Below are 26,343 nucleotides of genomic sequence, written 5' to 3'. Positions count from 1 at the left end.
AAGTCCATTTTGTCTACACTGAAATTCTATTGTTTAATGTAGCCAGTTGCATCAGTTACCCTAGGCAGATCTTCGGGATAACTTGCTGCAGCTTCTACTTTAGCACTTGCTGCTTCACCTTATACTTTTATGTTATGGAAATGGCTTCTTTACTTAAACCTCATGAACCAACTTTTTTTTTGCAGCTTCCTCACCTCTCTCAGCCTTCATAGAATTGAGGAGAGTTAGGGCATTGCTCCACATTAGGCTTTGGCTTACAGGAATATTGTGGTTGGTTTGATCTTCTGTCTAGACCACTGACACTTTCTTCATATCAGCAGTAAAGCTGTTTGCTTTCTTATTTGTGTGTTCACTGGAGGAGCACTTTTAATTTCCTTCAAGAACTTTTTCTTTGCATTCACAGCTTGGGTAAGTGTTGGGTGCAAGAGGCCTAGCTCTTGGTCCATCTCAGCTCTTTTTTGTTGTTGTTGTTTTGAAACGGAGTCTTGCTCTATTGCCCAGGCTGGAGTGCAGTGGTGCAATCTCAGCTCACTGCAACCTTTGCCTCCTGGGTTCAAGAGATTCTCCTGCCTCAGCTTCCTGAGTAGCTGGGATTACAGGCGCCCACCACCACGCCTGGCTACTTTTTGTATTTTTGGTAGAGATGGGGTTTCACCATGTTGGTCAGGGTGGTCTCGAACTCCTGACCTCAGGTAATCCACCCTCCTCGGCCCCGCAAAGTGCTGGGATTACAGGCATGAGCCACTGTGCCTGGCCCCATATCAGGTTTTGATGTGCTTTGCTTACTAAGCTTAATCATTTCTAACTTTTGATTGATTGATTTAGAGACAGAGTTTTGCTCTGTCACCCAGGCTGGAGTGTGGTGGCACGATCATAGCTCGCTGGTGCCCAAGGGATCCTCCCACCTCAGCCTTCTGAGTAGCTAGGACCACAGGTGCGTGCCACCAGGACTGGCTAATTTTTCTTTTTCTTTTCTTTTCTTTTCTTTTTTTTTTTTTTTTTGTAGAGATGGTGGGTGTCTCTCTGTGTTGCTAAGCTGGTTTCAAACTTCTGGACTCATGCAGTCAGCCCTTCTTGGTGCCCCAAAGTTCTGGGATTACAGGCGTGAGCCACCGCACCTGGCCTTTAGTTTTTAAGTGAGAGATGTGAGACTCTTCTTTCACTTGAATGCTTAGAGGCCGTTGTAGGGTTATTAAGTGGCCTAATTTCTATTGCTGTGTCTCAGGTAATAGGGAGGCCCGAGGAGAGGGAGAGAGACAGGGGAAAGGCCAGTTGATAGAGCAGTACCTGTGAAGCACAGTAAAGTGAAATGCAATAAAATGAGGTATAGTTGTAAAAATGATGTCATCTCATGACAGAGGAAGATATGATCAAAATGCAAGTCACAAAAGTGAGTGAAGAAGGTATGTGCCTTGATCATAGAGAGATACTTGTTGACATGTTAAGTTGGAGATGCACAGGAATGGTTGGGAACTCAACCCAAAAAGCCTAAGAGCTGCAAGTTGGATTGGGGAACATTAAAGGGGAATGACAATACCAACATTATATTTGTTTCTCAGTCAGTACTGGGCTAAGATATATTTGTTTGCATTTGACAGTGAGAGCATTATTTTTAGGTAAAATGTGTCTTCCCAGGGTGGTTCAACTAGTGCATTGGGTCTTCAGATAATGTTATTTGATTATAGTATTGATGAAGAAAAAAGAAATCAGTTCCTGGCCGGAGTCACTCTCTGTGTGGAGTTTGAGCATTGTCCCCACGTCTGTTTGGTTTTTTTCCCCAGTACTCTGCTTTCTTCCCACATCCTGAATATGTGCATGTTAGGTTAATTGGCACATCTAAATAGTCTCAGCCTGAGTGAGTGTGTGTCCTGTGATTGAATTGTCCAGGGTTGGTTCCTACCTTGTGCCCTGAACTGTTGTGATAGGCTTCAATCATCTGCAACCCTCAACTGGAATAATTAGAAAAATAATCATCCTACTTTTTTTTTTTTTTTTTTTTTTGAGACAGAGTCTCGCTCTGTCTCCCAGGCTGGAGTGCAGTGGTATGATCTTGGTTCACTGCAACCTCCACCTCCTGGGTTCAAGCGATTCTCATGCCTTAGCCTCCCGAGTAGCTGGGATTACAGGCATCTGCCACCATGCCTGGCTAATTTTTATATTTTTAGTAGAGATGGGGTTTCACCATGTTGGCCAGGCTGGTCTTGAACTCCTGACCTCAGGTGATCCTCCTGCCTCGGCCTCCCAAAGTGCTGGGATTACAGGTGTGAGCCACTGCACCTGGCCTTTCTTTTTCCTTTTTTGGGGGGTGGGGGGGAGACGGAGTCTTGCTCTGACGCCAGGCTCTAGTGCAGTGGTGGCGCAACCTTGGCTCACTGCAACCTCCACCTCCCAGATTCAAGCGATTCCCCTGCCTCAGCCTCCTGAGTAGCTGGGACTACAGGCGCGCACCACCACACCTGGCTAATTTTTTATATTTTTAGTGGAGACGGGGTTTGACCATGTTGGCCAGGATGGTCTCAATCTCCTGACCTCGTGATCTGCCCACCTCGACCTCCCAAAGTGCTGGGTTTACAGGCGTGAGCCACTGTGCCTGGCCCTGGCCTTTGTTTTTCTTAATCTTTATTAAATGTATGTATAGCTCATAGTTATTTCAGTGTTTAATATTAGAAGTGTCTTGATCTTTATTTAGAAGTTTGGTGATGTTTTTGTGACCAGGAATATGGCATAGGAACTAACTCTTATTTATATCAATTAGACTTTGGTAAAAAAGTTGGTTTTGTTCTATGTTTGGCTTAAGTTGCAGTTTCCAAGAGCCTATCGAAGACATTAAGGAGGACTTACTCTGCTTTTGGAAGCAGCGTTGGTCAAGAATTGGGTTTCATTTTAGGGGAGTTTCCTGTGGTCTTTTTCCCTTGAACAGTTGTGATGTTAGGTTTTTAAATATTATCTCCCAACAACATCTGTTTGGTTTTAGTTACCTCAAAGAGCTGTATTGTGGGTTTAGGCGTACTATGAAAGAGTTTAGTATAGAGAATGAAGTGCACGCCAAGGAATAGAGAGCTGAACTAAAGTCTAAAGGTCCTGAGTTTCAGAAACCAGGTCATATTGCAATAAACCTTAGATTTCTTTTTATTTATGAGGTTGATAATTTTGATACATCCTGTTGTTCCATGCCCAGGCATATCACTAAGGGAAGATTTGGCAGGCATGGTACCTGGTTGAGAGCAAGAGCTTGAAAGATTTCCAAGACAGCTTTAAAAGAGGAACACTCTGATTTTGGAATGTTTTGAAAACTTCCGAGGTTTCATTTTTTCTTTAAGAATGACAAAGAGTAACTGGATATAAGAGTAACAACTAGATTGCCCACTCATTAGTGGTCTGATTAAATCATCTCACTTCTGCATGATTTTCCCCTTATCTTCTTGCTAATGGATGGCCAGGCAGAGATATTTATCCTCCTCCTACTTACCCATTGTCATTAATATTTCAGACTTTGCTAATCTATCCTGGTCACTTTTCTGAAGTGGTTCTGACTTTCAAAAGATTTACACTTGGGAATAGTATGCACCCACATTTCCAGCCTTTAAGTCCGCCTTGCAGCTTCCAGGACTGTCTTAGATGTTTGTGTGTGTGTGTCCTTTCTGTCCTCCCCTTTTATTTTAAATCTACTTTAGTAAGTCAGTTTCAGGTAGATTTTTTATTGCAGTCTTGCTTTAAAGTCCTGGAGCTCATTTATCATTTAGTCTAAGCTTCTGGAATAGCTTGTATAACCATTTCCTTTGGTTAGGCAATTCCAGTAAGTATTTCAGGACCAAGCTTTCCAAGATTCCTTTTTTTTTTTTTTCCTGAAAGGCCATAGCCAGCATCAGTCTTGTCCCTCCTCTTAGGGGTAATTAGTTATCAGACTGTGTGCTAGATATTGGGAGGGATCCAGAGAGATAAATCATATGCAGATCCTACTCTCAAGGAGCTTGTATAGCAGGAGGGGAAATAAGACATACACATTGATGTGTACATCATACAAGGTATCAAATACAATGAATGATTGTACAAGGTAATGTGGTGAGGACAGAAAAAGAGGTGCAGATCGGGGCTCCTTAAGGCTCCCAAGGGAGGGAGCAGTTCCAGAAAGCAATAGAGAATACTTCGTGGAGAGATAGCAACTGAGTTGAGTGCTTGTAGTCCCAGCTACTTGGGAGGCTGAGGTAGGAGGATTGCTTGAGCCCAGGAGGTAGAGGCTGCAGTGAGCCAAGATGACGTCACTGCACTCCAGCCTGGGTAACAGAGCGAAACCCTGGCTCCGAAAAAAAAAAAAGAGAGAGGGAGAGAAAGAGAGAGTAGTTTAACATGGAATGAAGAGGATCCTGGAATGAGTCTCTTCTTTCTTTTATTTTTTATTATTGTGATTTTTGGGGGGCAGGGTCTCCCTCTGTTGCCCAGGCTGGAGTGCAGTGGTGTGATCATAGCTCACTATAGCCTCAAACTCCTGGGTTCAGGAGATGCTTCTGCCTCAGCCTCCTGAGTAGCTAAGACTTACAGGTATGTGCCACAATGCCTATTTAAAAAAAAATTTTTCTTTTTACTCTTCTTTTTGAGATGGAGTCTTGCTCTGTCGCCCAGGCTGTTGGGCGGTAGCATTATCTTGGCTCACTGCAACCTCTACTTCCCAGGTTCAAGTGATCCTGTTGCCTCAGCCACCCAAATAGCTGGGATTATAAGCATGCGCCACCACGCCCGGCTAATTTATTTTGTATTTTTAGTAGAAACAGGCTGGTCTTAGCCAGGCTGGTCTTGAACTCCTGACCTCAAGTGATCCTCCACCTTAGCCTCCCAAAGTGCTGGGATTACAGGCATGAGCCACAGCCCCTGGCTTAAAAAAACAAAAAAAAATTAAAAAAAAAAAACAAAAACCTTTTTTTAAAGACAGAGTCTCACTGTGTTACCCAGGCTAGTCTCAAACTACTGGCCTGAAGTGGTTCTCCTGTCTCAGCCTCTGGAGTTGTTGGGATTATAGATGTAAGCCACAGCACCCAGCCTCCTCTTACTTTTAAATACTTTCTTTCCCTTATTATCCTAGAAGATGAACCCATGGGCTTGTAGATGTTGTAAATGGATGACTTCTGTAGCAAAATAATTTATTTGCAATTAATGCATTAAGATAAGAGGTGGTGATTAAGGTTGCTTTATCTATCTATCTATCTATCTATCTATCTATCTATCTATTTATTTATTTATTTTTGAGACAGAGTCTCGCTCTGTCATCCAGGCTGGAGTGCAGTGGTGTGACCTTGGCTCACTGCAACCTCCACCTCCTGGGTTTGCAACCCCCACCTCCTTGGTTCCTGAGTAGCTGGGACTGCAGGCATGTGCCACCACAGCCAGCTAATTTTTGTATTTTTAGTAGAGACAAAGTTTCACCATGTTGGCCAGACTGGTCTCGAACTCTTGACCTCAGGTGATCCACCAGCCTTGGCCTCCCAAAGTGCTGGGATTACAGGCGTGAACCACCACGCCTGGCCTGCTTTATATATATAATTTTAATTGTTGGGTGTTTTTAAAGCTCCATGCAAAGAATGGATCTGCTTTATGGAAAGCCTTTTGACTAAAAGTACTCACTTTTTCCAGGAATTTACATTAACAATTTATGTTCTTCTAAGAGACATTACTAATAATATCTGCAAAGGTGTTAGAAAACATGCTCCAAACCTTTTTCTCTTTTTTCCTTGTGAGAAGATCTTATGTCCTTCAAAGGAAGAAGTCAGGAACTTATAAAAAGAGTTTGCTGGATGGAAAAACCATAAAGGCCATAACTCTAAAACCTAATGTAAAGAAGAACAGTTAGAGCTGTCCAAAGATGGGAAAGAATGTCTTACCACTAAGTCAGTTTCCCGGAACTGGAGTGGGGGGCCCTCAAATGTAAGGCAGTTGACCACTAAAGATAGAATCACCTGGGGTTGGGCAGAGGTTGAAGAAAAGCTGCGAGCATCTTATAAACAGGTGGGCCTGAGTGTCTCCTTATGTCTTTTTTTTTCAGTCCTAAACTTCTGTGATGCAGTAAAATGTAAAGGATATTATTGACTTGTATTTTTTGCCTTTACCTATTTGGGATTTCCTAATGTAGATAGGCTTCTCAATTTTAAAACTTAACCTTTAATACATTTTCAGTTCCAAAAAAATTTGATAACTTCTGTTTTGTACCTAACTTCCACTACCACAGCATGTGGCTCTGAGCCAGCCACAGATTCATGATCTGTTGACTACACAGATGTTTGGAGGCTGATCATGCCTGCACATCCGTAGTTGGGACAGTTCAAAATTTAAAAACAGACTGCACAGATGGTTCTAGACGTGCTTTTTGAATTGTGTACCTTTGTAATGTTTTGGGGGAATATCAGAGGACAGCCAGAATTTGTTACCAGACTTTTAAATTGTACAGATCTTTGTACTCCAGCTGAACCTACTCATCCATTAGCAAGTATACAGAGATATCATCCTGGCAATTGTGCATCTTTCTCCTTTGACCTTAGCAGTTTGCATGGCAGATTGTGCCAAGATGAGGCCTGTCCAGGGACCCATGCAATAAAAGGTTAGATTCTTTTAAAGTTTTTTGATAATTGTTTTTATTTCCAGAAAGATATTTTTTTTTGTCCCATTTAAAAAGGTTAAATTGAGTCACTCTCTTCACTTTCATGAGTACCTTATAGGAAACTATTAATAATGATAAATAACTAAACTACTTTAGATTACCTTAATTTGTTGTTGTTGTTGTTCTTAGTGTATCTAAGAGAGTAGCATATAGGCCATGTGTATGTGGTGATAAATGAAAATGCAGGGGTCTTACTTGGTTATTTAGGACTTAAGATTTTATCTAGTCATTTTCAACTGTGATCGAACACTTCCCTTTAACTCCCTTCAGAAACTCCAAGATCATATGGTATCCCAGGTACAAGAATTTCTGTTCAGCTGTTTGTAGGCCTCCACCAGAAGAAATTGGCTCCAAACCTATTCCCATTACATCATCACCCACTAATGTCATTACACCAGAATGAAATCTGCTTTGAAGCTTGTATTTTTGTTTTCCTTCCCTTTCTTTCCCCTCATTATTTCCTTTAGAAGGGAAAGGGAAGGAAAAAAAAGAAAAAAAATCAGAGACCTGTAAACATTTAACAGTGAATTGGATATCCCCACAGGCTAAACCTAGAGTTGTCAGCTTTCATTCCATTCTGCTGTGATAGGGTGTTCTGCTCAGTGTGTATCCACATGGAGCCTGGAAAGTAACAAGTCTAGTCATGTGACAACTGGCTTTGGTGCCTGCTTTCAGCCCCTCAGAATTAGTTCCTAATGACTCACATAGTTCTCTGCCAGCATCCCGTCACTGGTATGTTAAACCTTTTCAAATAATTCCTCAGAATAGAAATTCTTAGGAGAGCACTAAATTTCTCCATTCTTTGTGTTTAAACTGTTCTTGCATTTAAATATTTGCCAGATAAGCACTTAAGACATTATAATACAGGTTGAGTATCCTTACTCTGAAAATCTAAAATCCGAAACTTTTTGAACCCTGACATGACGCCCAAAGGAAATACTCATTTTGGATTTTGGATTTTCAGATTTGGGATGCTCAACCAGTAAGTATAATGCAAACTTATTCCAAAATCAAAAAAAAAAAAAAAAAAAAAAAAAATGGACTGGGCTTGGTGGCTTACGCCTGTAATCCAAGCACTTTGGGAGGACGAGGCAGGTGGATCATCTGAGGTTAGGAGTTTGAGACAGCCTGGCCAACATGATGAAACCTCATCTCTACTAAAAATACAAAAAATTAGCCAAGCTTGGTGGCAGATGCCTGTAATCCCAGCTGCTTGGGAGGCTGAGGCAGGAGAATCACATGAACCTGGGAGGCGGAGGTTGCAGTGAGCTGAGATTGCAACACTGCACTCCAGTCTGGACAACAAGAGCGAAACTTTGTCTCCAAAAAAAAAAAAAAAAAAAAAAAAGTCAAAATCCCAAACACTTCTGGTCCCAGGCATTTCAGAATTTCACGTAAGGGATTCTCAACCTGTGTTATCTACAGTTATACAGTTATAGCTGATATGGGGAATCCTTATTCATATCTTCCCTCCTTTGTCACAAAGCAGTTGACGAAATGCAGGTTCTAGCCCTCTTTCTGTATCCTAATTTTAATTCCTTTTTCTTTTCTTTTTTTTTTTTTGCGACAGAGTGTTGCTCTGTTGCCCAGGCTGAAGTGCAATGGCATGATCTTGGCTCACTGCAACCTCTGCCTCCTGGGTTCAAGTGATTCTCCTGCCTCAGCCTCCCGAGTAACTGGGATTACAAGCATCTACTGCCATGCCCGGCTAATTTTTGTATTTTTAGTAGAGATGAGGTTTCACCATTTTGCCCAGACTGGTCTCGAACTCTTGATCTCAGGTGATCCACCTGCCTCGACTTCGGAAAGTGTTTGGATTACAGGTGTGAGCCACTGCACCTGGCCTCTGCTTTGTTTTTTTTTAACTGTCTTTAAGGCTTCCAGTTGCCAGTGTGCTATGTTAGGCTTTGTGTTTAATAACATGGTTCAGGTTCGGGAAGAACTGGCAAGTAGTTTCATTTCAGAGGCTTCATGTTACCTACACAGTTATTGGCCTCATGTCCTTTGAGGCAGATTTGCCTGAGATTAGAAGGAATCATCATCATCAGGAGCCCCAGAGAAACGGGACCACAGTGTCTAAAACAAAAGAAGAAACCTGGCACACACACACTTTTTTTTAAGAGACAGAGGCTTGCTGTGTTGCCCAGGCTGTCTTGGAACTCTTGGGCCCAAGTGATCCCCCTGCCTCACCTTCCTGAGTAGCTGGAACCACAGGCATGCGCCATTGTGCCCAGCTTGGCTTTTATCTTTTAAGACTGTGAGTTTACATTTCTGTACAGTACTAATCACTGGGGACTTTTAATATCAAAATTTGCTGAAGGCTGTGGCATGGAGTATGAGAAGGCACAGAGAATTTGAAAAAGCTTTGGAGGGAATGGCATTGAAAATTATGGGCTAGACTAGGGCAACAAAATACTTTCCTCACCCCACACCCATGTAAGAAGTTAAAAGTCCTTGATTAACATTAGGATTTCAGCTTACATTTCTAGCAACTTTTGATTTTCTAGTTGGAGCTCTTTAGCAGTCTCTCTGGTGTAAGCTAGATAGAAGGAAAAACTTTCCTACCAATGTTTTTAAGATGTAAGTCTGTGTTAAAATCTTTTTAGTATAATTATATACCTTATCAAACTGAAAAATTGAATAGATTCATAAAAACATCCACAAAGATACAAATGCCTAATCTGGACAGAAAGTCTGACTTTATTGTTTCTAATGTGTCTTATGTATGTGTTTATTTTCAGTTGTCACGATGTCCACAGAAGGAGGATTTGGTGGTACTAGCAGCAGTGATGCCCAGCAAAGCCTACAGTCATTCTGGCCTCGGGTCATGGAAGAAATCCGGAATTTAACAGTGGTGAGGAAGAATGAGAAACTTTTATTAGAAACTTTTAAAGAGTATAAGGGCTGTGGGAAATTAACCAAAACTCAGACTAAAGCATTTTTAATTTCAAGCACATTTACGAGGCATAGTTCATCCCTGACCTGTGGGTAGGAAAATGAAAACATTTGCCTTCTGTGAGGTAACTGCAAGAGTGTCTTTTATATCTCAGTGGTCTTCCATAAGCATGTGGTGTGTAGTGGATACTTTGACTTGGAGGTAGTTTAATGTGAGGCATATCCTTTAGGACTTGTAGGAAAACAGAGATCTCATCTTCCTTCTGTAGCTCTAGCTCAATTTTTTAGGCCTGATTTAATGGTCCTGCCACATTTCTAGAACTTGGTAAAAACTATTGGACAATTTATTCAACAACAAATCTATTGTGAGCCAGGAACTCTTTCCAGGTGTTAAAAAGATACACTTTGATCACTGTTTCTCAACAGCTGCATTATTGACAGTTTGGGTTAGACAATTCTTTGTTCTGAGGGGCCGTCTTATGCATAACTGCATGTTTAGCAGCACCCCTAGCCTCTATTCACTAGATGCCACTAGCACCCCTCCCCGAGTTGTGACAACCAAAAAATGTCTCCAGACATTGGGAAGTGTGCCTGTGGGCAAAAATCATCCCCTGTTGAGAACTACTGACTCACAATAATTAAATATAACCTTGACCTGTGAGGAACTTACAATCTAGTAATTACAACCAGACTCATTTAGTCAGTAGGTATTTATTAAGTACTTACTGAATCAGGCACACTGATGAGTCCTGAAGCAGTAAAAGTCAAGAAGCACAAAGGACATAGTGCTTGTTTCTTTCTGGTTGAGTTAGGTAAGGGTTTAAGTAAAGGGAACATTTTTGTTGAGTCTTAAAATATGAGTAAGCGTTCACCAGATGTGAAGGATGGGAGGGCAAAGACAAGGGCATGCATAAAGGCATGGAGGCCCAGTGGGGAGGGCCTTATAGTTAGAGGAACATCAAGACATTCAGAGTGCCTGAAGGTTACTGTGTGTTTAGTGGAGGTTGAGGGAAGGAGTAAGTATGTGGTGTGAGAGTGGTAGTGGAAGGTGAGGCAGGTTAGAGTTGGAGTATTTTCATAATACAGTTGTCATGTCCTTAATGAAGAATGTTCATTAAGGTGTCATTTTAGTACATACTGAAGGAGTTCCCTGTGTTGGCTATGTCATTCCTGCCCTGGAAATACTAGTATCCTGGCAGAGTAGACACTGGATTCCTTCCTGATGTAGAATTAATGTTGCAGTTGCTTAGGGTTAGTGACCTTTACCTTCTGACGTTACAATGTCAGTTTATTCATTCACTCAACAAATACTTACTATGTACCAACTAAGGCTATGCTAGATACTGTGGATACGGTAATGAACCAGACAGGATCATTGCACTCATGGAACATACAGTCTGATGAGACAGGCTAATAAACAAGTAATTAATGGAATGAAATAACTTATTATGATAAATGCCCACTGACTTCAGGGATGAAAAGTAATTCATGTTTTGGATATACCTCTGGGTCACATTTGTTTATATGAAGAGTTTTCAGCAGTTGAACTTGGCTTGGCCTTTCTCAGACTGGCCTGGGTTCAGAGTGGATTTCCACTGAAAAGTCATTGTTCCTCTTCTGCAGTCTAAGGTAGTAGTTATCTAAACTGTCTCAGATATAAAAGAGAAGATAGGGAGAAATGAAACTATAAAGTCAGAAATGGGGTGTTTTGTTCATATTTTAGGGGGATAATCTCATGATCACGCTTATCAGCTTTTGGTGCTGGGGTCAGCTTGGTGTAAAATGAATGCTCTCCTGGGGTGTGGTGGGACTAGGCCAATCGAGCAAGTCTGTGCCGCAGCTTGAGCTGAGAGGCATAAATCCAGGATTAGGCAAGTGGCCAGATAAACTCTGGAGGTTTAAGCTCAGCACTTAACTTTTCTGTTTTGTTGGACTTTGATTTTTTTTTTTTAGTTGTAGTAAAAAAACACATAAAATTTCGCACCTTATCCATTTTTAAATGTACAGTTCAGAAGTGTTAAGTATAATCACATTGTTATGAAACTTATCTTGAGAATCTTTTCATACTGCAGTACTGAAACTGTGCACTCTCTAAACAACCACCATTTTGATTTCTATGAATTTGACTATTTTTGATACCTCATAGAAATGGGATCATGTCGTACAGTCCCCTACTTACGATGATTCTACTTAATGTTTTTTCCACTTTACAGTGGTTAGAAAGTGATGTGCATTCAGTAGCAGTTGTACTTTGAGTACCCATTCAACCATTCTGTTTTTCACTTTCAATCTACTATTCAATAAATTATGAGATACTCAACACTTTACTATAAAATAGGGTTTGTGTTAGATTATTTTGCCCAACTTTAGGGTAATGTAAGTGTTCTGAGCACATTTAAGGTGGGCAAGGCTAAGCTATGATGTTTGATAGGCTAGGTATAGTAAATGCATTTTCAACTTAGGATCTTTTCAACTTACAATAGCTTTATCAGGATGTAACCCCATTGTAAGCAGAACAACATATGTATTTGTCTTTTTGTCTTACCTTATTTCACTTAGCATGTCTGTTGAAGCATGTGACAGGATGTCCTTCCTTTTTTATCTTTTTTCTTTTTTTTCCTTTTTGGAGATAGGGTCTCACTCTGTCTTCCAGGCTGGAGTGTAGTGGTACAATTATGGCTCACTGCAGCCTCGACCTCTCAGGCTCAAACAATCCTCCTGCCTCAGCCTCCTGAGTAGCTGAAACTACAGGTGCGTGCCACCACACCCAGCTAATTTTTGTATTTTTCTGTAGAGGCAGGGTCCCACCATATTACCCTGGCTGATCTCAAACTTCTGGGCTCGAGCAATCCTCCCACCTCCGCCTCCCAAAGTGCTGGGATTATAGGTGTTAGCCACCATGAGTGGCCTTTGTTTTTTTCTTTTTTAAAGAGACAGGGTCTTACTCTTTTGTTCTTTGCTGGAGTGCAGTGGCAGGATTATAGCTCACTGTAGCCTTGAACTCTTGGGCTCAAGGGACCCTGTCTCCTCAGTCCCCCAAGTAGCTAGGACTCTAGTTGTGCACCACCGACCTGGCTAATTACAAAAAAAAATCTTATGTAGAGATGGAGGTGTCACTGTTGCCCAGGCTGGTCTCAAATTCCTGGCCTCAAACAGTCCTCCTGCCTTGGCCCTCCAAATCACTGGGATTACAGATGTGAGCCATCATGTCTAGCCTATCCTTTTTTTTAAAGGCAGAATCATACCCTGTTGTATGTATATACCACATTTTGTTTATCTGTTCATCTGTTAATGGACATTTGGGTTGGTTCTACCTCTTGGCTATTGTGAATAGTGCTACTGTGTTACATGAGTGTGCAAATACCTCTTCAAGACCCTGGGCTTTGATTTGTAACCTGCTTGGTTTACAAGTTTGATTGCCAACAAAGCTGATCATGATGCTGACCAAATTTTAGTACCTAGACTTTTAGTCTATCAGAAGTTAAAAGAGAATTACTTTGAGGGATTCAGTTTTGGTTCAGGTTTCGTGTGTGAAGAGAAAGAAAAGTAAAGAGGAAGTTGTCTTTAGTCATTCTTGTATTGGTGACTAATTAAAATTCTCCTCCTATGTACTTTTGAAAGGGACTCCTAGACCTCTGCCAAGCTATGTCTTTTATATCAGGTGCTTAGAACAATGTCTGGCATATAGTAGGTGCACAATAAATATTTGAACAAATTAGACTCCACTTCAGGTTTAGTGCAAAGCAATATCAGTTCCATGTTTGAGTAAGAATGCAATCCAGTAAAGTCAAGGTAATTTTTTTCCCTTTGTATGACTCTTATTTTCCCCTCTTCTCAGAAGCACAACACATCATGGTATCTGCTTCTCTGACTGCGCTGCTGCCTGTGTAACATGACCAAACATTTTAGCATTTAATCTGTGCCTTTCCAGAACTCAACAATACTTAAAACCAGACTTCCTCAGATGTGTCAGAGCCTCTTAGGTTGACACCTCAAAATATCTAACAGATTAAAAAAAAAAAAAAAAAGAAAATTCCTTACGTTTAAACTACCCTATCATAAGTAAAACTTATGAGAATGTTCATAAGGTGTGATCTCAGACTGGGACACAAATTGTTCCAAAAAGAAGTAATTGAAGTTTGCTAGATGATGTATTTCATGATGTGTTGGAAACACTGGCCTCAAGTCCTTTTGGTCTGAGTCCTGTAAAAGCAATTTATATCTTTCATTTTAGCTTGTTCTCTTGACTCTTAAAAGCTCTGTAATTGTCTGTAAATCCAGGTGGTGTTCAGCTTGGATTGAAATTAATTAAAAACCATACCAAGATGATTGTTTCCCAGAGTGATTGTGTAAAATACTATATTCCTGCACAGCAGAGCTCTGGGAACAATATATAACAGACTTCTTCATGTTGAGTTTTGCCCCACTGGGCCTCTTTGAAAATAAGAAAGAGAAAGCTAACTTTTTCTTTACGGAGGTGAGTTGGGGGCAGTTGGGCAACGAAACTGAATTTCGAAAAGAAAAATCTAATTCTCTACTTACTCTTTACATCCCATTCAGCCTTCAGTTTACTGTAATTCAGTGCCTAGGTCACTTTCTTTTAATTGGCAGTTTCATCTTTTCATTCCTCAGTGCCTTCTGATTGGGTGATGACATTTCTAACATCACAATCAAATCAGATAACTGTTTAAACAAGAACTTGGTGGTGAAGGTTGGTGGACTGTTACAAAACAGGACCTGTGCTGTGTGAGCCCCTCCTGTAGAGCAGTGCTTCTCAAACTTTATTGTCTGTATGAACCACATGAGGGAGGATCTTCTTAAAATATTGATGCTGATTTAGTAGGTTGGGAATGGAACCTGGGATTCTGTTTCTTTTGAGTTCCCAGGTGATACCATTGCTGCTCCAAGGACCTTACTTTGAGTAGCAGGGCTATAAAGCAGTAGTCCTTAACTCTCACTTGGATCATAGTCACAGGGGAGTTTTCAAAAAACATGATGCCAGTACTCTACCCACTAGAGCAGGGGTCCCCAGGCCCTGGGCCATAGACCTGTATGGGTCCATGGCCTGTTAGGAACCTAGGAACTGGGCTGCACAGCAGGAGGTCAGTAGCCAGTGAGCAAGCATTACCGCTTGAGCTCCCCCTCCTGTTAGATCAGCAGCGGCATTAGATTCTCATAGGAATGTGAACCCTATGGTGAACTGCACGTGTGAGGGATCTAGGTAACACACTCCTTATGAGAATCTAATGCCCACCCTGCCCATCTTTGGAAAAATTGTCTTGCACAAAACTGGTTCCTGAGGTTGGGGACCACTGACCTAGAGTTCCTGATTCAGCTGGTCTCCAGGAGAGAGCTCAGGCATCTTGTTTTTCAAAAGCTTTTCAGGTGATTCTAATGTGCAGCCCCAAGATTGAGAATCATTGCTTTCACAAGGGTTGAGAATCTTGACTTGCCAGAGTGCCTGACTGGGTAGGCCTGGAAAAGATTTCTCTTTATTATTTGAAACTCTGGATGTTCTTTAGTGCAGCCCAAGATCCGCTGACTTTTCTTTGGCTCCAGACTCTCATTGGGTGAATTCAGTTTTGAATTTGTCTTGAAACGCAGCAGTTTCAGATGACAGCATTTTTAACGTAGTTCTTTGGTAGTTGTCAGGAGCATGAGAATGTTCTGAAAGATAATCTACTCTTCTCCTTACTGATGTAACTCCCAAAAGTAGGGGGGGAAAAAAGTATGTGTCAGCTGTTCTTCCAGTTGGATCAGTATCAGGAGAAGGAGTTAAGGAGTTAAATGTTACTCCCTTCAGTTACATAGTAGCCAGTGAAGTGGGGAGCATGAATCCAAGTTTCGGGGGCCTCAGTCTCCTGTTTGTAGAGGGCCTCCCCTTTCCAACAAGCTTATGGTAAATCCTTGCATGTAACTAGAAAGCTACAATAGGATTAATAGAAAACTGGGTGATTGTCAACAGGGTTGAACCATACACACACCTCAAGATCCACTTTTACACACTGCTCCTTGAGATCTCAAGGTTTCAGGAACATGGAAAAATAGTTTGTCACAAATAAAAGCTTTGGGAAGGAGATTAAAGCAGAGCTTATTATAAATTTCTGCCGCATTTTACATCTCTGCAAGACGGGAATGATCTCTTGATCCTTGACTTTTGTTGCTTTTGATTAAAGAATAGAAATTGAAGGAGTAGTATTTTACTCTTTCCATTTGGGGAAAGAGGTCTTTTTTATCAGCTTTGGGCTTTAGTGCAGTAATCATGGAACATTCTTGTACAAATTATATTTAAAACCAAGCCAAATGAGAGCACACTTGCAAGAGAGCTAAATCTATGATCATCTTGTGCTGTATGTATCAGCCTGGGAGGCTTTCCAAAGGAATGATCATCCCTAGCATTCTCTTTGGCATTTCTGTGTAGTGTCATCATCTTCTGTGATATGCCACACAAGAAGGAAGACCAGTGGTTGATTTCTGGGATTAAACTTTAAAAAAAATCTCTTAAGGATCTGGCTCCAACCCAGTATCCTCTTTCCTGCTTCTCCCCTCTGTACTTAGGTCGTAGATCTAAAACTTAAATAGACTGTGATTTTTTTGTATCTCTGTCTTTGTTGTTCTGTCTGAATAACATTCTCATACTTTTTCAACAGGCAAATTCCCAGAATCCCTTAGACACAGTTCAGATGTCATCCCCTCTGTGGAACATTTCCAATCCCTCACTCTCCCTCCAGCCCCACATTGCTAGCTGTCCCTAGCAACGTGTCCTTCTTTGTGTCCCCGTGGGATTTTATATCCCTCCCTTCCAGTTTTGGATAGGGGATTATAATGTTTTCGTGTGACTGTCTCTGACAAACCACATGCTTTTCAAAGGTAGGAGTAGATGTGTATTTTTTCTTTCTTTCTTTTTTAAATAGTAATGGGGTCTCACTATGTTGACCAGGCTGGTCTCAAACTCCTGGCCTCAAGCGATTCTCCCATCTCAGCCTCCAGAGTGCTGGGATTACAGGCATGAGCCACTGTGCCTGGCCTACATGTGTATTTTTGCATAGTAGTAGGTATCATACATTTACTATTAGTTGAGTTGCTTGAATCAGTAAGTGAAAGAGCAAGGGGAAAAACAAGAATAGAATGAATCTGTGCTACTATTTCCTTTTGTTGAAATTTTAATAAACTGAACTTGTGAGTCCCCATTACTCCAGGGTTAGTTTTAGTAGAGGCTTCATGGAAAATGTTGATACCTAATTTGGAAAAGGGAAAGATGAAAAATTGGTGTTTGAAGTTTGTAGAGCAGCGTGGTAGCCAAGCAGCTTGTTGGGTTTGCGTGGAAAAATGAGATGTCTTGGTGTACATTTTATCCTAATAGATTCTCTTCTTTCTGTAATCGTAAAATAGGTTCTGGGAAGACTGTTGATGGTTTTCCAAAATAACTTTTTTGACATATATTTGAGATTTTCTGTTGGTCTTGGAAAAGAAAGTTCACTTATGCTTGTTAATTACATCTAATCTCAAATAATAGCTGCTTCTTCCATAATGTGATGATGCAAATTTCCAGGTGAGCATATTGGGCTTAGTGAGTCATATTTCAGACCACTTATAGAGTCAATCATTTGACACCTAGTCCCAGTAGAGATTTTGCTGATTTTAGCTAATATCTGCCTTTGCACCTTTCTCTTCATTGCAGCTCAGAAACTCAAAATTGATTTTTTTCCTAGAATTGCATCCATCATTGGGCATGCGTTTAAATACCAGTAGTTTCCAAATAAAACAAAAAGGGCTTAAATCTCAAATTATTGAGTAGTGCTGGCCAAAAGCCCTTTACTAAATTATATCCACAGTGAAGTTATATGGTCCTCCCCCACTCCAGGCTTGTTTAAGAAAAAATAACACAGCTGTTCCTAAAAGGCAGCTGATAAATTCACCCTCATCCTTTTTCTGTACTCCTCTACCCCCACTTGAAACAAATTTTGGAGACAAGGCCATTGCTACTGTGATGGGAAAGGAGCTCTCCTCCCCAATTTCTGTTGACAGGTTAGTGCAAATATCAGAAATAGCCACTGTCAGCTGTAAAGAACTGTGGGTCACTGTGGTCAAGTGCCCTGGCATTACAGTTTATCACTGAATGGAAGAAAGAACTGGAACTTTAGAGGAATACCCCTGAGAGAGAAATCTCATTTTAATCTGCATATTGCAGACTGGTAAACTTACTTGGAAAAAAAGAGAAGGCGCTCATAATGTCCCTTTATGTTGTGCTGACGAAAACAAACAAACCAAAAAAAACAGATATTGCTTAGGGCTCCGTTTCATGAGGGCACTGTTAGAGGCCATCCTAAGCTTTTTCTAAAGCCCACTAATTCTTTGAAGACCTGCATATGTTAAGAAGAATTTTGCTCTGGAGCTTGTATTTTCTTCATTTCATCTGTACCTCCTCTCCCGACTTCCTGAAGAGAGGGATTAAGCCAGAGTGCTTCCTGCTGCCTGTCATGCTTTGCCACACTGTTGATTGTGCCCACCATTTATGCATCTCTTGTTGTTCATTTCAGAAAGACTTCCGAGTGCAGGAACTCCCATTGGCTCGTATTAAGAAGATTATGAAACTGGATGAAGATGTGAAGGTGAATTCACATTCATTTTTATTATTTCTTATTGAAGCTGAGTGATGGGTAGGTTATTGTTCATTGCTCTAGAGCTCAAAGTTTAATTAAACAAGAACACACAAAAAATTACTATCTGTTGCTTTGTTATTTGATTCCTGTTTAAAATTGTTAAGTGAGCCAAAATTGAGCAGTTTTGGTTACTATATGGATCATCCTGAAAATTAAGGATATCCTGGTTTTTTTAGATGTTGAAAAAATAGTAGTTGTTGGTTTTTCTTTTTTTTTTTCTTTTTTTTTGAGAGTTTTACTCTGTTATCCAGGCTGGAGTGCAGTGGTGTGAGCTTGGCTCACCACAACCTCTGCCTCCCAGGTTCAGGCGATTCCCATGCCTCAGACTCTCAAGTAGCTGGGATTACAGGCGCCCGCCATCACACCCAGCTAATTTTTGTATTTTTTGTAGAGACGGGGTTTCACTGTGTTGGCCAGGCTGGTCTTGAACTCCCGACCTCAGGTGATCAGCTTGCCTTGGCCTCCCAAAGTGCTGGGATTACAGATGTGAGCCACCGCATCTGGCCTTTTCTTTCTTTTTGAGACAAGGTCTCACTCTGTCACCCAGACTGGAGGGCAGTGGTATAATCATGGCTCATTGTAGCCTTTACCTCCCAGGCTCAAGTGATCTTCCCACCTCAGCCTCCCAAGTAGCTGGGACTATAGGCACATGCCATCATGCCTGGCTAATTTTTAATGTTTTTTTGGAGCAGGGGACAGGATCTCACTGTGTTGCCCAGGCTAGTCACGAACTCTTGGACTCAAGCAGTCCTCCAGCCTCGGCCTCCCAAAGTGCTAGGATTAGGCATGAGCCACCATGCCCAGCCGGTATCTCACAGTTCCTTTCACAGTGTAGCATATACGTGTATCATCAAGTCAACAGGACAGTGCCATCATCTTAGCATCTTATAACATATAGTTTGTTGATCTGAACTCTTAAGATTAATTTTTGATAATGATATTCAACCTGCTCTAACTTTTTGATCTGTGAGTTTCTTTTACATGAATAACACTTGTGAGAGGGTTTGCTTGGGCTTGGCCATTTCTGTATTCCTAGGAGTCCATCTCCATTATAGATCTCAGAGAATGAGGAACTCTGTCTCTTTACCACTCAAAATTAATAGTCTTTTGTATTTTCACAGAAAGCTAACAATTGATAGCAATTTTCCTTTTTATTAGCTCCTTTCTTCCTCACAGTAGCCCTGTGAGATTTGATATAACAAGAATTATCAGTTCCATTTTACAGATAATGGAAATAGACACAAAGAGGTTAAGTGACTCACCCAGAGTGCTAGGACCAAGATCGCATTTCCCATCTGCTGCTGCTTTAACTCCAGAGCTCTTTCTGTGACTGTAGCCTGCACAGACTACCTCACCAAAGGTTTAGAACCTTGTTTGACCAAGAGCTTCAACTTTGAAATCAGACACATCAAGTTTATATGACTTGAGCACTTCCTATGTGCCAAGTCCTGTGCTGGGTACATATATTATCTCATTTGATTGCCACAATAAAACTGGAAGGTTATCCTCTTTTTCAGTGTGTGAAAAACAAAGCCCAAAAGGATGGGAAGCCTGCAGTTTTACCCAAATCCATTGGCTTTCAAGCTCATTCTCCTTCCCCATATTGTTTCTCCTTGGATTAGAACCTAAACCCTGCCACTTACTGGCTCTATGGCTATGGGCAAGTCACTTCATCTCTCTTAAACCCTAGTTTCTTTGAAAGGCTATTATAAGGGTAAGAAAGCACTTTGCACAAGGTTTGGCACATGGTAGGTGCTAAATAAGTATTCTTTCTCCCTGTTCCCTGCTTTATTCCTACTCATGGATTTATTTTACCTTGGAATCTCTTGAGCATACCACCTCATTTTTTGACCCTTGCCCTATAGTCCCATGCCAGGCAATGAGGCAAGAGACAGACTGGTTTGAATGACTTGCTGGTGATTGACAGGGAGGGCCTGTGTCTGTTACAGATGATCAGTGCAGAAGCGCCTGTACTCTTTGCCAAGGCAGCCCAGATTTTTATCACAGAGTTGACTCTTCGAGCCTGGATTCACACAGAAGATAACAAGCGCCGGACTCTACAGGTATTATTGCAGACTCAGATTAGGAAAACTGGGGTAAGCAGCCACCTTTGCCTGTTCTCCTGCGTGGCTTTGGACCAAAGATTGTTCTTCTTTAGGCCTCTATCAAGCTGACATGTAATTGGCATCTCCACTGTTGGGAGGCAGACATATTTTCTAGCCATGGTGATTGTGTTTCTCCACCAAAAATCTTAATCAATTCTCTCCTGGTTTTCACAGCTTAGTGACTGAACTCTTTTCCCTTGGTGAGCCCTCACTATAAACAGAGGCTCAAGTGATAGAGTATTTATCTGTTTCCAGACTTAAACAACTTCTGCTTGGGAGCCTTGAGAGATTCCAGGAAAGGACGGTTCCAGGAAGTATCAGCAGTCTCACTAGCTTCATTAGGCTTTTTGTTCCTTGTCTGCCTTCCTGGGAGTCCTCTTCTTCTTCTCCTTCTTCTCCTTCTTCTTCTTCTTTTTTTTTTTTAATTTTAATTTTAACCCAGCAAATCCACATACATACTGTATGCAGAGCCCTTGGTCATTGACTCTAGAAACCCTCACCCTATAGCCAAGCCCTGGCTTTTAGAGGAAAGGTTTCCCAGATACAAGAAGAAGGGTGTAACAAGTATAAAACAGTGGCACTATTTTAACAGTGAAGCCAAGAAAATAAATTGTTTTCTCTTCTTATTTCCCTTTACCTGCAAAGTAGAAAATACATGTGTTTATTCATTTATTCTAAAAATGCTTAACTGAACACCCACAATGTGCCAGGCACTTTTCTAGGCTCTGGGGATTAACGATACACAAAACAGACAAAAATCCTTATCTGTGGGAAGCCTTCATTCTAGTACAGCTTGTCAATGCAGCTTAAAGTTAGGATTTGTGTACATTACTATATGAAAGTTTTAAAGCAAAAAAAGGAAAAAATACTGAACTCCAATAAATGATATGCATGTTGAAGTCACAGAATTTATGCTGCCTTGAAGTTAGTCTGTGGATCCAGAGAGATCCAGTTAAAACTCCCTTCAAGATCAATTCAGATTAGAAAATAGGTGGCCGGGCACGGTGGCTCACACCTGTAATCCCAGCACTTTGGGAGGCCGAGATGGGCAGATCATGAGGTCAGGAGATCGAGACCATCCCGGCCAACACAGTGAAACCCTGTCTCTACTAAAAATATAAAAAATTAGCCGGGCGTGGTGGCAGGCGCTTGTAGTCCCAGCTACTTGGGAGGCTGAGGCAGGAGAATGACTTGAACCCAGGAGGCGGAGCTTGCAGTGAGCTGAGATCAAGCCACTGCACTCCAGCCTGGGTGACAGAGCGAGACTCAGTCTCAAAAAAAAAAAAAAAAGAAAGGCAAAACACTTGGACAGACCTTCAGAAAAAAAGATAAACAAATGCCCAATAAACCCATGAGAAGGTGTGCAACATCATTAGTCGTCAGGGAAATACAAATTAAAACCGCAGTGAGATACTGGTTTATACCCACTAGAATACCTAAAATAAAAAAGACTGACAATACCACAGTTGGTGAGGAAGTGGAGTGTCTGAAACTCATATATTACTGGTCAGAATGTAAAGTGGCACAGTCGCTTTGAAAAACTATTTGGCACTTTGTAATAAACATATCCCCCTACTCTGTAACCCAGCCATTTCACTCCTAGTTATGTACCCAAAAGAACTGTAGCCATTCTTATATAAAAATGCTCTTAACAACCTTCTTTATACTACCCCAAAACTGGAAACAACTCAAGTGTCCATCAGTATAGGAATATATAAACAAATTCTGAGGTATTAATGAAATGGATTCCTCCTCAGCAATAAAAAGAAACAAACCATTGCTCCATACAACATGGATAAATCTCAAAGATACTATGCTAACAAAAGGAACCAGAGGGAAAAAGTTACATAGTGCATGATACAATGCATTATTACTACCACCTGTGGTGATAGAAATCAGAGTTGTGGATGCCCAGATTTAGGGGAGTGTGGGGAAGGATGTTGACTGGAAAGGGCTAGAAGGAACTTTCTATATTCCTTTCTTATTTTTTGAGACAGGGTCTCACTCTGTGGCCTAGGCTGGAGTGCAGTGGCTCAATCACAGCTCACTGCAGCCTCGACCTCCTGGGCTCAAGTGATCCTCCCACCTCACCCTCCCAAGTAGCTGAGACTACAGGTGCGTGCCACCATATCTGGCTTAAAATTTTTGTTGTTGTGGTAGAGATGAGGCCTTACTATGTTACCCAGAGCTGGTCTTGAAACTGCTGGCTCAAGCAATCCTCCTGCCTCAGGGAATTTAAAAAGCAAAGTAAAAATTTTAGGAAGACCAACTTAAGTATATCTATGTTTCCAAAATACTCTAGAACATTTTGTTATATGTTGGAGATGTTTATTATTTTTCTTTTTCCTCTTTTATTCCATCGGTAAATGAGCCATTTAGATAGATTGAGTAGGTGACATCAAAAAATGCGACACTATATTGTAGTCATCTTAAATGAGTCCTGGCAGTCTTAAGATGGGCCCTGCTTCAGTTGGAAGGGTTTATCATCAAGCCGGTGGTTGGCAAGAAGGGTGGATTAGAGTTTTGCATTTCAGAGGCTTGGGGCCATCACAGATACAAGGGAAAGAAAAAAAAAGGAAATTTCCATCCTCTCCTGTTTTGTCTGATGAGTCACCTTTTAAGGTGTGGTATATAGAGTTTGCTAAGGATTTCTGTTAGTATGTTGACATTTTCCCCAGCATTTTATTATAAAAAATTTCAAACATAAGCAAAGTTTACAGTGAATACCTGTAAACTTATAACCTAGATTCTACCATAAACATTTTACTATGCTTATTTTATTCCCATATCTATTTATCTCTCTATCCATCCTTCCAAGTAGTCTGTTTTTAAGTGCATTGTAAAGTTTACTTTGCCCAAATACTTTAACATGCATATCATTCACTAGAGTTCAGTGTTTTTTCTTATTGTTTTTCCTTTTGCTTTAAATCTTTAGTAAAGTACACAGATCTTAACATACATAATATGTTGGGTTTTAGTAAAAATCTTTTAATTTTATTATTCAAAGAAAGGAAGTATCACACTTGGAGAGAAACCCCCATTAGAGCAGGTCTTGGTTTCAGTATCATTAGCCATCTGACTCCTATGTTGTCTGACCTCTCCTGCTGCTGTTCATAGCACAGACTATGAATACCAGAATTCTCATAAGCTACGGTTTTTATTTGGGAATTCAAAACTGCAATGATAAACCCATGGTTTAAGCATTGCAATTGAGAATTCCCAAATAAAAACTGTAGCTTGTTAGAACTTAGTGTATACAGATCCAGTGACTTGAAAATGTTGCAAAAAGTTGTTGAATTAGGATTTTACCTAAGAAATCCAAAGTAGATTTTAACTACTTGTGAACCAAAGGGAAAGTATTATTTAGGGCCTTAAAATGATTATAAACCTAACTTTGCTAACCCACAGAATGACCAGAAACCTACTAATTGAGATTACTAACTTTATAATTTAAAAATCGTGGGGAGAGGATCAAGCAGGAGTAGCAGTGGTTGGAGGCTCAGATATCCCATTTTAGAGTGTGAGTTACATGTATCTCTTTCTTTTTTGTTGATGATTGTCCACCAGGTCTGATCATTTAAAGTATATGAGTTTGGCTGTGCTTATTTCAGCTGTAGACTTGCCCATGGGTGTTTAGTTTGGCTTAAAACTCATCTTACCTTACTTGGAGGGTATAAAGCCAAGTGAACTAGTTTCTCCCCAGGCTAATTTTTCACACCACTTTTCTTTGTTACAGAGAAATGATATCGCCATGGCAATTACAAAATTTGATCAGTTTGATTTTCTCATCGATATTGTTCCAAGAGATGAACTGAAACCTCCAAAGCGTCAGGTGAGCTGTGAAGGCATTGCAGTTGCTGCTGACTGAAGAGCGCTTTGCATACTGGTGTCAGATACGCTCCTTCTCCTCTCAGCACAAGTCATTTGCTATTCCTTTTGCTCCTCGTTTCTAGACCAGATTCATTCTGAACATATCCTTCTGTTACTCATTTCTGGATACTTTTAACTCAGTGCCTCTGAAGTGGTATTTCAGTGAAAATAGACAAAATGAAAATGAAAGACTTTAGTTACAAATGGTAAAGTGAAGCTCATTTCAAGGTATCTTAGGAAGTCTATCAGAGCTCTTCATCTGGGATGGAAGAATATTCCCAGAAAGTTATAGATTTTAGATTTTTAAGAAACAGCTTCTCTGTGTGCACAGTGGTATTTGGAGTGAATGGACTGTGTTTTCTCATCCTTTATATTGTGGTTCTTTATATCTTTATATAGTGCCCTGACTGCGCACTAGAATCCCCTGTTGGGGTTTTAAAAATATCAGCACCCAGACTGTACCCCACATCAGCTGAATCAAAATCTCATGATGGAGCCCAGGCATCAGTACCTTTTAAAACTCCCTGGATGCTTTTAATGTGCAGCCAGATTTGAGAACCACCACTTGAGCTGTTTTCCAAGCAATCACAAGAAAGAATGTGAATGTCTCCCTTCCCCTCTCTTCTGCCTGCCCCTCTCCAAAGGTCACACTAGTTGTTTTTTCAGCACCTTGGGTGCGTATAGCTCTTAATTGTGATTGTAATAGACCTCTGTCCTTTAGAGCTCATTGTTTTAAGCATGCAGATTGCATGATTCACTAGGTGTAGTAGAGACGCTTGGGAAATAGTGGCAGAATCTCACAGGAGCAAAGCTGGGCCTTGTGCTGCTTGCTTTGTTATATGAAACTTTATTTTTAATGAATTATTTCATAGTATATTATCCTTAGAAGTAGTCATTCAGTGACAACCATTCTCCCCATCCCAGCCTGTATTAATAGCCAGCCAGAGAAAGTCTAGGAGAAGTGGCATCCTAATCAACATTTGTAATTCTGACCTGCATGAGGGCCTTTGGATTAGCAAGCCCTCTGTCACCTCCTTACTAGAGTAGGGTGTGCCTTACTGCGTCTCCGTTCTTTCTGGGCAGTCTTTGCTACTGTAAACATCCTTGACTGGAAGCTGTAAGGTGTTCAGAGGAGCTTTCAGTCGGATGTTTACAGCGGCAGGCTGCCACAGTCGTCCCCAGCTACGCATCGGCTTTGAAACATTGCAGGTTTGTGCCCACAGGCTCAATTCCTCCTCTTGGGGGTCCTTCCCTCCTCTCTAAGCAGTCACAACAACAAGAACTCAGGCCATTTCTCTTCCTTCAGAACAGAGAGTATCATACACCTGCTTTCCTTGTTGAAATTGTTTTCTCCTTTTGTCTATCAGAAGCCCCCTTTAAAACAAGATGGTGAACTCTGTGATGAAATCAGGCCTTGCTCACTCTCGTTGTGCTAAGTCCTTGTTTTCTATGGGCTGCCTGCTGAATACACTGGCTGGAGAGAAGGGTCACATCCTGTCAGTTCCTTCAAATTCCTCAGTGCTTCTGGGTCTCTCGGGGTGTCACACGGCTCTTTATTCCATCTTAGCCAGACTCAAAATGCTGTGATCCATCTGCTTTTAAAGTGTGTTTAGCTGAAACAGCTTCTTGTTGCTTGGATTTAGTTCTTTGTAGGTGTTCAAGCCATTGATTGGCATCGTATTCGGGACAGCTGCTGCCTGGCCTTTGAAAGGTTGAGATTGCTGAAAGCTGGCCTGAAATTCTAAGATAGCATTTTTAATCCTCTGTAGACACGAAGTTTTCCCAGGCTCCAAATTGGCTGGCACCTCCTGAAGTCCTTTAAAACGCCTACTCTCCAAAACCCACCCTTTCTGAAGGAGGCAGCAGTTCACTCTTGCTGCTAAAAAGAATGTACTTTTTTCCAGTCAGGGCTGACTGCACAACACTGTAGAGATGACCCTAGGATGTGATGCTGCTCTTCTCTGGCACTGTTCGTCAGTCTCAGCTTCTGAAAAGATTCCAAGAGCAAGCCCTCTAGTTGGGGAGGCCACTGCTAAAGTTGAGCAAGTGCCCCATTCTGGACTGATCCAGTCGTTAAACGATTGTTCTACCACTTGGGACAACCTCCCACTGCTGGGATAAGGAACTAGCCAGAAATATTGAATTGTGAGTCCTAGGCCCTGAC

At 41.1% G+C, this 26,343-nt stretch overlaps 1 protein-coding gene across 6 annotated transcripts in view; it reads left to right on the top strand.

Moving 5' to 3' along the window:
• The window catches only part of NFYC (nuclear transcription factor Y subunit gamma), a 79,869-nt gene that overhangs the window by 37,949 nt on the left and 15,577 nt on the right, over positions 1 to 26,343 (top strand). For 5 of the 6 annotated variants that reach the window (XM_007979242.3, XM_007979245.3, XM_007979239.3 and 2 more), the window contains exons 2-5: positions 9,388 to 9,500; positions 18,082 to 18,153; positions 20,154 to 20,267; positions 24,046 to 24,141. In XM_007979242.3, coding sequence (XP_007977433.1) covers positions 9,396 to 9,500; positions 18,082 to 18,153; positions 20,154 to 20,267; positions 24,046 to 24,141 — 387 coding nt within the window. In that variant the 5' untranslated portion in view covers positions 9,388 to 9,395. Of the gene's footprint in view, positions 1 to 6,459; positions 6,587 to 9,387; positions 9,501 to 18,081; positions 18,154 to 20,153; positions 20,268 to 24,045; positions 24,142 to 26,343 lie in introns of those variants that run through there. The other variant, XM_007979238.3, reaches the window with a different exon arrangement.

This window comes from Chlorocebus sabaeus, chromosome 20, assembly GCF_047675955.1.
Source record: "Chlorocebus sabaeus isolate Y175 chromosome 20, mChlSab1.0.hap1, whole genome shotgun sequence".
NCBI lineage: Eukaryota > Metazoa > Chordata > Mammalia > Primates > Cercopithecidae > Chlorocebus > Chlorocebus sabaeus.
This window is presented reverse-complemented; position numbering and strand designations above follow the sequence as displayed.